General features: G+C 41.1%; 2 protein-coding genes across 2 annotated transcripts; both read left to right on the top strand.

Annotated features, from left to right (window-relative positions):
* Positions 1-3,590: 3,590 nt before the first annotated feature.
* Positions 3,591-4,562, top strand: LOC146651607 (olfactory receptor 52D1-like). The gene has a single exon (XM_085384569.1). The coding sequence runs from the start codon at positions 3,591-3,593 to the stop codon at positions 4,560-4,562; it is 972 nt and encodes a 323-aa protein (XP_085240695.1).
* A 5,871-nt stretch (positions 4,563-10,433) lies between these two features.
* LOC146651606 (olfactory receptor 5F1-like) lies at positions 10,434-11,363 on the top strand. Its single transcript, XM_085384837.1, has one exon. The coding sequence runs from the start codon at positions 10,434-10,436 to the stop codon at positions 11,361-11,363; it is 930 nt and encodes a 309-aa protein (XP_085240963.1).
* Positions 11,364-13,957: the final 2,594 nt, after the last annotated feature.

Below are 13,957 nucleotides of genomic sequence, written 5' to 3'. Positions count from 1 at the left end.
CCCAACCTGACATATAGACACAGACATACAGGCACACACAGACACAAACATCCATTCCCACCCTCATGCTCTCATATGCACTTACTCCACACTCAACCACGTGGAGACAGACATAAAGAGACGCTGTACACACGATCACACTCCCCAAGTGTACTCTACGAACCGGGTCTAGGTACCCTTGCCCCTGGAGGGGGGAACTGCACCCAGACCCAGGTGGTGTTACCCTTTTCCCTGCGGTGGGGAGAGGCAGACCGCCCCGACTCCGCAGCAGCAGGGAGGCCCCACACTCCAGACCGCAGTTGGACGGCCAACTCCTCCTAGCCCCCCCGCTCCAGCAGGCCGCAGAGAACTGGGTGAGAGAAGACTCCAAACCTCCCTCCACCCGCTCATTGTAGTGTTGATGCATGTGTGTTCTAAGGTGCAATTAAAACCCAGGAGGGCATGGAGCTACCTGCCAGAGAGCAGCAGGTAAGCGCATAGTCCCTCCTGCTAGCCCTCAATGTCTACGTGTATTCAAAATTGAGAGGTGGGCAACGACGCCAGGGGTGAGGTATACACCCTGATGGTAATTTGGACTCCGTGTATCGTGCCCACCCCCAAGATCCTATATGTATGTGTAATGAGAGTGTGAGTAATGTGAATGTCTAAGTTGTGGGATAAAATTGAGGCAGAGGCAGCCAGAAGGGGACAGAGGGGGGGGGGGGTAGCCTCCTCTGCACCCTGGTGACATACCCCTACTCCAAGGCCCTGCATGTGTGGGTGGTTGTGGTGGAGCGGAAAGAGGGAGGCAACTGGAGATGGGGAGGGAAGGAAGTAAGGGGCAGATGACCCCTCCCTGGGGCCAGCTCCCCCGCTGACCCCAGTAGGCACTCCCATACTCCACGACCCGCCAGGGAAAGGGGGCCCAGGCCCATCCAGACCGGGGCCCAGGAACTGTTTCTAAGTCTGTCAGTGTTTGTGCTGATGCACCTGTAGCGCTTCCCTGAGGGAAGCAGGTCGAACAGGTCAAAACCTGGGTGGGAGCTGCCCTTGATGATGTTTGTTGCTCTGTTGAGGCAGCGGGTGAAATAAATGTCTGACAAGGAGGGGAGAGGGCAGCCAATAATCTTCTGTGCTGCCGTGATTACACTGTGAAGCTTCACTCTGTTCCCATCTGGTCAGCTGCCGTACCTTACTTTGATGCAGTATGTCAGCAGGCTGTCAATGGACGAACAGTTGGACCCTCTCCAACCATCACTGTTGATGTATCGGGGGCCTAAGTCAGTGCTGTGCCACCTGAAGTCGACAATGATCTCTTTGGTTTCCATAGTGGTCAGTGCTAGTTTTTTTTTTCTCTGAACACTATGATGTCAACTTCAGGACTTCCTCTCTGTAGTCTGCCTTGTCTCCCTTTGAGATAAATCTGACTAATGTGGTGTCTTCAGCAAACTTGATGATGATGTTGTTGTTGTGGGTCGAACTGCAGTCTTAGGTCTAGAGACAATACAGGAGGGGGCTCAGCACACAGCCTTGTGGGGAGCCAGTGCTCAGCATGCGAGTGGAGGAGAGATGGGGGCCAAGTCTTACAGTCTGGGGCCGGTTGGTGAGAAAGTCAAAAGCCAAGAGTGACCAGTTTGGTGAAGAGGATATCCAGGATGATTGTATAGAAAGCTGAGCTGTAATCCACAAAGAGCATCCATCCATCCATCTGCTTATCCGGGGCCGGGTCACAGGGGCCGCAGCCCTAGCAGAGAAGCCCAGACCACCCTCTCCTCAGCCACCTCCTCAAACTTGTCTGGGGGAACACCAAGGCGTTCCCAGGCCAGCTGAGAGATAAAATCTCTCTAGTGTGTCCCAGGTCTGCCCCGGGGCCTCCTCCTGGTGGGACATGCCCGAAACACCTCATTCAGGAGACGCCCAGGATGCCCGAACAACCTCAACTGGCTCTATTTAATATGGAGGAGCAGCTGCTCTACTCTGAGCCCCTCCCGGAAGACTGAACTTCTCACCCTATCTCTAAGGGAGAGGCCAGCCACCCTTCAGAGGAAGCCCATTTCTGCCGCTTGTATCCGCAATCTCGTTCTTTCGGTCACTACCCACAGCTCATGACTATAGTGGAGGGGAGGGACGTAGATCGACCAGTAACTTGAGAGCTTCGCTTTTACACTCAGCTCTCTCTTCACCACAACACAATGGTATATCGTCCATATTACTGCAGCCACAGCACCAATCCGTCTGTCGATCTCCCGTCTCTCGTCACTCATGAACAAGACCCCGAGATACTTAAACTTGGGGCAGGAACTCGTCCCTGACCTGAAGTGGGCCCTCCACCCTTTTCCGGCTGAGGACCATGGCCTCAGATTTGGAGGTGCTGATTCTCATTGCCACTGCTTCACACTCAGCTGTGAACCATTCCAAAGCGAGCAGAAGGCCATTACCTGATGAAGCCAACAGAACCACAAACTAGAGAAGAGATTCTGACAAACCCCACAAAGAGCTTTCTGACGTAGCTTTGCCGCTGCTCCAGGTGGCTCAGCACAGAGTGGAGAGCTATGTTGATGGCATCTTCTATGGATCTGTTCGCATGATTTGCAAACTGGTAATACTTGGTCTGATCCACAATGAAGACAAGTCCACGTACAGACAGGAGGTGGACCAGCTGTTCCACTGTTGGAGTCGGAACCATCCGGACCAAACTGTGGAGGTGACAGTGAACCTTCAGACTCACCCTAACTATCCTTTAAAATAGAGTACTTACCGTGGATGACTTCAGATTCCTAGGATCCACCTTTCCACACGATCTGAAGTGGTCCCCACATATAGACTCTATCCAGAAGAAGGCCCAGCAGAGGTTGTGGTTCCTGCAGCAACTCAGAATTTACAACCTGATCTCTGAGACCATGGTTTTACACAAAAACACCTTTGATTTACTCTTTTCTGTGCTGGAGGAAAAGGGGGTGGTCGTGGTGCAACGATAAGGTTACACCACTCTGCAGAAAATTGGAGAGGTACCTGGGATGGATTCTTTCCATTGTGGAATAGGAAAAGTTGAGAGTGAGCAGGCGGCAGAGTAACAGGTAAGTAGAAGGTAACAGGTGCAAACAAGTCTTTTTTTCCACAAAGTTACTAAGAGGCAAAGACAAAGCAACATTCACAAGAACTTCTTACTGTCTTACTAGTGACTTCAGCAAACGTCAGAGAGCCTGATCATTATCACTGAAGCAACAATGATCTGACTGGACTACGAAAGACTACAAACGAAAAACAGAAGAAAAACACAACAAGCCCTGGACAATTATGTTTAATTGGCATAAATGTAAAAAAAAATCCTAACAGTATTATGAAGAAAGCATTTTTTAAATAAAGTTGTAAAACTTTTTAATATTTCTTTTTCAAGAACCTGCAGGTTTGTTTTATTATGTGTTTAGTACATGATACATATTAAATCCCCTGTGATCTTCCAAAGCTGTGAGCTTTCATTCCAGATCAATGATTGGCTGGTTTGAAATCCCAGCTCACGTGTTGCTGTTATCTGTACCTGATAGAGGAGAGAGGAGAACAGAGACCAGATACAGTGAGCGACTAGGCTTCACTTAGATCTCTCAATCACAATGAATAATGTTTCTGTAATAACAACGTTTTTTCTTTCAGGTTTCAATGAAACAGTCAGTCACAGGTTTGTTCTCTTTTTCCTCAGTTTGTTGTGTTACTGCATCATTTGCCTCGTCAATGTTTCTCTCATTGTGATCATCATCTTGGACAGCAACCTCCATGAATCAATGTATATTCTGCTCTGTGTCTTTTGCATCAATGCACTTTATGGAACAGCAGGTTTCTACCCCAGATTTCTCTGGGATCTCCTCTCTGATGTTCATCTCATCTCATATTACGGTTGCCTTATTCAGACTAAGGTGATTTATTCTTTTGTCTGCGGCGAATTGTCGATTCTTGCACTCATGGCATATGACAGATATGTGGCCATATGTCAGCCACTGAAGTACCACTCTATCATGACAAAGCAAAGAGTCATTAGGTTTGCTTGTTTTTTGTGGTTCACAACTTTCTGCATTGTGGCTGTGAATGCCTTTCTAACATCCAGACTGAAGTTATGCAGCCCGTATATTTCCACACTCTTCTGTGTGAACTGGATTATTGTTCAACTCGCTTGTTTTCCAGCACAAACTGCAATCAATGCTATATCTGCAAATATTACAATAATTATTTATTTGCTTCATGGTGTTTTTATAGTTTGGTCCTATATGTATATCATTCAAACATGTGTAAAGTCTATAGAAAACAGGGCAAAGTTCATGCAAACATGTGTCCCACATCTCGTCTCATTATTTACTTTTGTTGTGGCAATACTTACTGATATTATAAGTATGCGACTGGGTTCGAAAGAGTTGCCTCAGTCCCTTCAAAACTTTGTAGCATTAGAGTTTCTTGTCATTCCTCCTATTATGAATCCTCTAATTTACGGTTTCAAACTGACCAAAATTCGAAAACGATTTTATAGTGTTGTTATTTTAAAAGTAACTAAATTTTGTTTTATTCGATCAGAAAATAGTTTCACACACAGCTAAGTGTCAGACCCATTGTTTGACATCCATTTTAAAATAAGTCCAAAAAAATGTTTAATTTTTACTGAAATTTGTGTTTTATTTGGAGTTGTCTGAAAACATGTCTATTGATGTGAGCGGATATGACGTTTTATTATTTATCTGCAGATGATTTACATTTTGTAGATGTCTTTGCACTAAATGTATTTTTGATGGTCACCTGCCTAATTACCAAAAAAACACTGATATGTAGAAAGGCTGTAAATTTCACTATCTTTCTTCTCATTACTGTTCAAGGAAATAACAGGCACCATGGAGACTGCACATGTGAAAAGGATTAAAAGACAAACTGTTTTAGATGTGGCAGCACTATCAGAGTGTCAATCTATTTTGATATTATGCTGTCTTATAAATCTGATCCACAACCACATGGATGTGAAGCAGTTTTAGTAGTTTTCTCAGTTTTATCCTCTTTTTCTTTAACACTTATTGAAACAGTCAGAGGTTTTAGCAACTGGACCAGTTTTAGAATTTCTGCTTAATCAAACATGAAAGTCTGTTTTTACTTAACACTTGTACAATTAAATGGCTTTTCCATTGTTTGAAGGATTGAAAGTTGAAGCTAAAGATGTACAGTGCAAATCAGTTTTTCTACATGACAAAATTTAGAAATCTGTTAAATAGTAAGAAATAAATGTGTAAAATTTGCAAAAAAAAAAATTTCTGGTAGCTCATTTCCCAGCAGCAGGTGAGTCCAAGAAGCTCCACATCCCACACACAAACTACCCTCACCAGCCTCCCCCACAGGTGTGTTCTCTCCCTGCTGTTCTTGTCCCATATGTGAAACTCCTTAAGTTCGCTGATGACACCACCATCATTGGTCTGATCCTTAAGTCTGATTTTTCTGATGCTTAACAATACAGTAGCTACTGTGGTTCCCTTCAGATTCCTAGGATCCACCTTTCCACACGATCTGAAGTGATCCTTGCATATAAACTCTTTCCAGAAGAAGGCCCTAAGTTGCCTCAGGAACTACAACCTGCCACAGGAGCTGCTGGTCATCTTCCATATTGCTATCATGTAGTCTGTTCTGTGGACATCAGTCACTGGGCCAGACTGCAACAGGCAATCAGATCTGCAGAGCTGATCATCAGTGCTGATCTTGCCTCCATCCAGGACCTGTAGAGGTCCAGTGTTAGGAAATCTCTGCAGACCGCTCACGTCCCGGACACGAACTGTTCAAACTGCTGCATTCAGGAGGCTCTGCCGCTGTTTAGTAAAACAAGCCACGCAAAGACAGTTTCTTCAAGCAGGCTGTTACTCTGAACACTGTGATATAACCCACTGTTACATCCCTCAGGCCATATGCACATTGCACAGCTCAGTTTCGCACTTATAGTTAGTATAGTTTTCTAAGGCTTTCTGTAACTTGTTTTTTCTTACTTTGCTGGGCCAAATTCGGCTCCTGGGCCTTGTTGACACCTCTAGTGTAATTAGTTAGAAAGTTGGAATATTTCGTGTATATCTAAGATTACTTCCATTTCCAAGATTTTTGCACTAAATGTATTTTTGAAGGTCAAAATAAATGTAAACCCACAACTGTCCTGTCTTCTCATTACACTTGGCAAGTCTGGTTAGTTGAAAGGGTTTTTTTTTTTATATTTTACCTGTTCGGGTTCATTTGCAGTGTCCAGTGTGCAAAAAAAGAAAAAAACATTAATTAAATGTGTTAAACCAAAAGCAATGAGTCTGTTTTAAAATGTAAGGAGTGAAAAAGACAGATATTTGCGTTAAAATGTAGGGAAGAAAAGTAAAAAGATGTAGATACCTGTAAATTCTAGAGTAGCAAAGTATTTCTGCTTTATTAGTTCCAACCTCTTTTCTGTGCTGTGCCTTTGTTACACTGTAAAAAAAATTGTAATATAAAATATTTTACTGTGTATTTTACAGTATTGTACTGTTTTTCCAGAATATCATTAAATTCACATAAATAGACTGTGATTTTACATTTCAAATGTAAATTAACGTAAAATCACTGTAAATGTAATAAAACATAATTTTCTTACATGAGCATATTTAGATTGTTAAAATACATTCACAAATGTATCATAATTTCATAAATATCTGTCCATTATTTGAAAGATTGAACTGTTAAATTCAAATGTAATGCTATGGAAAATATATAAAATGATTCTTATAAACTTTTTTTTACATCAAATGACAATTATTATTATTGTTGTTTAGGGCGATCGTGGCTCAAGAGTTGGCAATTCGCCTTGTACTCAGAAGGTTGCTGGTTCGAGCCCTGGCTCGGACACTCTCGGTCTTTGTGTCCTTGGACAAGACACTTCACCCAGTGGCGGTCCTAGCCTGTTTGGCGCCCCGGGTGAACACTCCCTCTGGCGCCCCACACACATAAAACATATTAAGGATTATACATTAACATAAAACTGTTGTCGGAACCATACTGAATTTCGCCAGAGAAACACACACACATATAAAGAGAGAGAGTATGCATTGAATGCAAACAGCTACCAAACAGCCATCATAATTTGTCATACAATGAGAACAGGACAAATTGAAAATGACTAATTAACATTAAAATCTGTAACATAATGTACTGTTTGGAGTTTAGTCTGTTACTGTTACTATTTTTACCATTTCTTTTTGGAGCAACTGTAATCCACATTATTTCCTTAGGGATTAATAAACTATTCTGATTCTGACTCTGATTGTTTCAGGATGAGCTGCCATTATCCAACGACACATCTGCTTACCTGTATCTTTTGCTCGTTTCTCCTCCTCTTCTTTTCTCTTTTTTCTAAACTGAGCACCTGATGGCTTTGAACTTTTCTTGTCCATCTTCCATTGGTTTTCATTTTGCACTCCAGTATGAACACAAACCCCTCAACCCGAGGATCACCACAACATAACCTAATAGACCTACACCTTAGTTCACAGATTCACTTTGTCCACAGTTTATTTCTGGGATTTCACACAACCCAGGATTCAAATCATGAATACATAATGGGCTTGGATTTACATCATTATGAATGAAATGTGCTCTATTTGGAAGCAGCTGGTCCTCTCCCCTTTTGACGGGCTGTGTGTGAGACTTTAAATCATCAAACTGTAAATTATAAATTTTCAATTGTTATTGATATTTACTCCCAGCAAATAGGCGACAGAAAAGCGATCAGTGCCTATGCCATTCCCAATATGCGCTGGCTGATGTCGGGGCAGCATGAGTACGAGCAATTTTTTATTTTTATTTTTTTTGCCGATGCCCGTGATGCCGCCCCCCACCACGTCGCCCGTATCAAAAACCGCTACTGACTTCACCTACCACCTACTGGTGTTGGCCAGAGGGGCCGATGGCGCGATATGGCAGCCTCGCTTCTGTCAGTCTGCCCCAGGGCAGCTGTGGCTACAACTGTAGCTGCCTCCACCAGTGTGTGAATGTGAGAGTGAATGAATAGTGGAATTGTAAAGCGCTTTGAGGGTCTCGAAAAGCACTATATAAATGCAATCCATCATTATTATTATTATTTAAACCAACTGTTAACTGTATATTTCTGTACATTTAAGTATTATTATTCATATTGCCGCATTCATTGACGTTGTTTATAGGTAATTTCATTGTTTACTCACATTAAAATGTTCCTAATTTAATGTTTAAAAGCACTTGAAAAAGGCAAAATTACATGTAAAATTAGGGCAACAAACTGTAGTGTCATTACTGAAAATAAACGTATTTTTATGAGAAAGTTATTTTCTGTTATTTTATGGGATTAATTTGGTGCCCCAGCTGCTGGAATATTACTGTTTTTTTTAGGATTGTTTTTTTACAGTGTAGTTTTTGTGGGTTTCCATAAGTCATTTTTTTCTTATTCTAAACAAAGAACTCCATATTTTTTCTGTATTACCTTGAAGTAAGCCGTATGCACCGTGAACTGTTTTCTTCAGTGATTACTTCACTGATTTCTGTTTTTCTTTTGAAATATTGCCAGTCATCAAGACTTGGAACAACCTTGTCCATCTGATTATTTACAGTAATGTCGCTTTTCTTTTTTTCTACCTAATTAAACGTTAACCTTTGCTGGTTTGTCATACCTCCCATTTACAGCTTCAAACTGACATTTGAAATAATATTTGTTGTGGTGTTACATTTGAAGCAAATGACATTTTTATGAATTTCTAAAGACTTGATAGTCATATTAATCTTGTTCATTACAGTTACCATCAAACCTTTACTTGCCTTAAGAAAAATGTAATTGAAAGTGAGCATAAAATGATTGAATTTACTGTTTTACTTTATAACTTATCAAAAAGGAAAAGGAAAAGAAGACCTTTCTCTTCCTGGAAAAACAAGTTGATTCCAAAGAGCTCCATTTTGGTTTCCTCTGTCCACAGCACTTTCTCCTAAGCCTTCTCAAAGTCATTTAGGTGTTCACTGGCAAACTTAAAACAGCCCTGTACATGTGGTTTATGCAAGATTTCAGTCTGCTATGGCAGTGGTTGTGGCTGTGGTTTCAACTCATTTCGGGTCATCAACATCCTCCTGTGGAGTTTTAGGCTGATCCACCACCTTTGTTATGATCATCCTCACCCCATGAGGTAAGATCTTGCATGGGGCAATTGATGGTCATTTTATATTTCTTCCATTTAAGAAAAATAGCACCAACAGTTGTTACCTTCACATTAAGCTTCTTCTTGATGGTGTGGTTGCCTAATCCAACCATGTGCAGGTCTACAGTCTTGTCTCTAATGTAATTTCACAGCTCTTTGGTCTTTGACATAGTGGTGAGAACAGTGGCGGTCCTAGCCTGTTTGGCGCCCTGGGTGAACACTGGTATATTTATTTTCTTACTCTTCTTATATTTATTGTTTGTTTACTTGCACTGCTGTAACTGGAGCCTTGTCGTCTTGTCTCTCTATATACTGCACTGTATGTAGCGGAGATGACAATAAAGTTTACTTTGACTTCAGCAGCGAGCAGGCGCACCGAGGGCTCTCACGCTCACTTTTCGGGTATAGAATTTCGAAAAAACATCGGTGCAAATTATAAGTCTGTATCATGATGTCTGGTGTTTTTGTGTTTGTTGTGTTTGTTTTTATTTTGTTTTATTTTGCGAGTTGGTTATTAGATGCCGCCCCGCCCTCTCCTCCCTGTGCAGCAAGCAGCAGGCGCACCTCGCAAACGGAGGGCGCCCTTACTCCCAGCAAATGGGCGATAGAAAACCGATCGATGCCTATGCCATTCACAATATGCGCTGGCATGACGTCGGGGCAGCATGAGTACGAGCATTTTTTTTTTTTTTTTGCCGATGCCCGTGATGCCGCCCCCCACCACGATGCCGCCCCGGGCAAACGCCTGTGTCGCCCGTATCTAAAACCGCTACTGGGTGAGAAATCCAAATAGGAGAAATTGATTCTGTGGACTGGTATGCTTTATGTACATAATGAGTTGAGATCAGGAGTATCTGTAATTGATTGACTGATTGTAATCTGCAATGCCACACACAGCCAATCTGTGAGAGCTGGAGTTCTGTCTGGGTTGTTGGGGATCAAATACTTATTTCACTCAGTTACATGCAAATTAGTTTTTAACTTTTATGTAATGTGTTTTTCTTTTGTGTGGTTCATATTCTGTTTCTCTCCATAAAATAAAAGTATCATAAGAACACACTATCCATTTCTTTGTGAGCGAACTTATAAATTCAGAAGGAGATGTTTAGTATATGCAGCATATTAAATCCCCTGTGATTTTTTCCAGATCATTGGTTGACTGGTTTGAAATCCCAGCTCACATGTTGCTGTAGACAAAACTAGACAGAGAAGAGTGAAGAAAGGAGACCAGATGTGAGAGACTAGGCTTCACTTCTCTCAATCACAATGAATAATGTTTCTGTAATAACAATGTTTTTTCTTTCAGGTTTCAATGAAACAGTCAGTCACAGGTTTGTTCTCTTTTCCCTCAGTTTGTTGTGTTACTGCATCATTTGCCTGCTAAATGTTTCTCTCATTGTGATCATCATCTTGCACAGCAACCTCCATGAACCAATGTATATTCTGCTCTGTGTCTTTTGCATCAATGCACTTTATGGAACAGCAGGTTTCTACCCTAAATTTCTCTGGGATCTCCTCTCTGATGTTCATCTCATCTCATATTACGGTTGCCTTATTCAGAATCAGGTGATTTATTCTTCTGCCTGTGGTGAACTGTCGATTCCTGCACTCATGGCATATGACAGATATGTGGCCATATGTCAGCCACTGAAGTACCACTCTATCATGTCAAAGCAAAGAGTCATTAGGTTTGCATGGTTTTTGTGGTTCACAAATTTCTGCATTGTGGCTGTGAATACCTTTCTAACATCCAGACTGAAGTTATGCAGCCCGTATATTTCCAGACTCTTCTGTGTGAACTGGAGTATTGTTCAACTCGCTTGTTTTCCAGCACAAACTGCAATCAATGCTATATCTGCAAATATTACAATAAGTATTTATTTTCTTTACGGTGTTTTTATAGTTTGGTCCTATCTGTATATCATTCAAACATGTGTAAAGTCTATAGAAAACAGGGCAAAGTTCATGCAAACATGTGTCCCACATCTCGTCTCATTATTTACTTTTGCTGTGACAAAGCTTTTGGACATTATAAATATGCGACTGGGTTCGAAAGAGTTGCCTCAGACCCTTCAAAACTTTGCAGCAATAGAGTTTCTTGTCATTCCTCCAATTATGAATCCTCTGATTTATGGTTTCAAACTGACCAAAATTCGGAAAACAATTTGTAGTGTTGTTATTTTTAAAACTAAGTGACTTCTGTGTTATTTAGTAAGATAACAAATTTTTTGTAATCATGGACAGTTACAGATCAGATCCTTTTCTTATGTGCATTGAAAAAAGATATTAATGTAAGCAGTTCTGCAGCTTTAATCTCTATCTTCATATCTCAGGTCATTTCCATTTCCTACATATCTTTGCACTGAATGTATTTATGATGACCACCTGCCTAATTTAATTGAATTCAGTTTTATTTATGTAGCACCAAATCATAACAACAGTCACCTCAAGGTGCCTAATATTGTAAGATAAAGATCCTACATTATTACAATATTGTAATTACCATATAGCATTCATATAGAGAGGCTGTAATTCTAATTCTAAAGTAAATATGAGTTTACAACGTCATTCCTGTTTACGACAATAACAGATTTGTCAGTAACAACATTTGTCATTACAGTGGTGTGAAAAAGTGTTCGCCCCCTTCCTGATTTCCTGTTTTATTTTTATGTTCGTCAAACTTAAATGTTTCAGAACATCGAACAAATTTAAGATGACGATAACACACGAAATCACAAAATGCAGTTTCTATATCAAGGTGAAAAACCACCACCAACAAAAAAACACATGGTCCTGTGTGAAAAAGTGCTACATTTTCTCAATCAAAAAAATCCCTTAAATATGAGCTGCCTGACAAAGTGGAGTAGACGAAAAGATCGTCAAAAGCAGACATCATGCCACAATCCAGGGAAATGCATGAACAAATCAGAAACAAAGTATTTGAGATCTCTGAGTCTGGAAAAGGCTATAAAGCCATTTCTAAAATTATGGAACCGCAGTGAGAGCCATTATCTACAAATGGTGAAAACATGAAACAGTGGTGAACCATCCCATTACTGTGAGAGCACAGGCACGACTCATCCAAGACGACACAAAAGACCCCAGAACAACATCCAAAGAACTACAGGCCTCTCTTGCCTCAGCTAATGTCAGTGTTCATGACTTGGCAAAAATGGTTCCAAGACGAAAACCACGTTTATTAAAAGAGACATAAAGGCTCATGATTATGCTCCCCAAGACTTCTGGGAAAATACTCTGAGGACTGATGAGACAAAAGTAGAACTTTTTGGCAGGTTTGTGTGCCGTTATGTCTGGTGTGAAAATTAAAGTGCATTTTAGAAAATGAATTTCATACAAACAGTAAAATGTGGTGGCGTTAGTGCGATGTTCTTGAGCCGTTTTACTGCCTCAAGACCTGGAAGACTTGCTATGGTAAATTCAACCATGAATTCTGCAGTCTACCAAAACATCCTGAAGGAGAATTTCTGGCCATCTGTTCGTACCTCAAGCTGAAGTGCACTTGGGTTTTGCAGCAGGACAATGATCCAAAACACAACAGCAAGTCCATCTCTGAATGGAATTAGAAAAACAAAATGAAGATGTGCAGTAAAGTGCATTTTTCTTCTGTGTTCAATCAGACATTTTCTAATAGTTATAAACAGAACAAATGTTTTTTCACTTCACTGCTTGATTCTTAACCCGCCTAACTGAAACATGATGAAATGTCATTGCATTATTTTTGAAACGTCTTCCGCAGTGCATGTGATCGCATTGTAACTTACTAATAAAAAGTTCTGCGTGTACTTTGGTGTATGTTTTATATAATTTTATTGCACATAAATCATAGTCATTTTATTTTACAATAACAGACTATCATATATCTCTTCTTTCTGATGTTGTTTCTAGTTATGGGAATAACTGTGTTACAAGTAGTGGCGTTACTTTTTTCAGTAACAAGTAATCTAACTAATTACTATTTCTATCGTTACAACGCCGTTACCATTACTAACAAGAAAATGCGGAGCGGTCGCGTTACTATTTTTCAACAAACAGACGCTTGAAGCTGTGTTCAGCTTACCGCATCTTATATCAGTTGCACAGAAGTAGCTGCCTATATAAGTAATCTGTGCGCTACAGCTTTAAGCAGCTGCGCGTGCTCCCTCGGACGGCAATCACTTTGTGCCCGACGATCACTTTTTGGCACAACACCTGGAGCTAGGGGGGCAAAACAATCGCATGAGTGCTGCTATTTGACTGAGGAAGAATAAAGTAGTCGTGGTAAGCCAATCACATGACCACTTAAAGACAAAGCAACAAGGTGATATATATACCAGTTTTTAAATTGTGTTGATAGGCCACGTAAAACCAGACTCATGATAAACAATATATACGCAGTGTTTTTCCTGAATACTTCCGTCACGTTTACTGTCTAAGGTAAAAAATGGTAAATGGTCTGCATTTGTATAGTGCTTTATTTAGTCCCTAAGGACCCCAAAGCACTTTACACTACATTCAGTCATTCACACACACATCACACTGGTGATGGCAGCTACATTGTAGCCACAGCTGCCCTGGGGTGCACTGACAGAGGCGAGGCTGCCGGACACTGGCGCCACTGGGCCCTCTGACCACCACCAGTAGGCAACCATGGGGTTAGTAGCTTGCCCAAGGAAATATTTGGCAAGATACTAGATACAAGATGCTTAGGAGTGATGGTGAGAGAGAGAGAGAGAGAGAGATAAAGACAGCAGAGAAAGAGAGAGAGCGAGTTTTGAGATGTGAGAGATTTG

Source organism: Rhamphochromis longiceps, linkage group LG16 (genome assembly GCF_057381845.1).
Source record: "Rhamphochromis longiceps isolate RC_006_pf linkage group LG16, R_longiceps_female_GT1.1, whole genome shotgun sequence".
Classification (NCBI taxonomy): domain Eukaryota; kingdom Metazoa; phylum Chordata; class Actinopteri; order Cichliformes; family Cichlidae; genus Rhamphochromis; species Rhamphochromis longiceps.
This window is presented reverse-complemented; position numbering and strand designations above follow the sequence as displayed.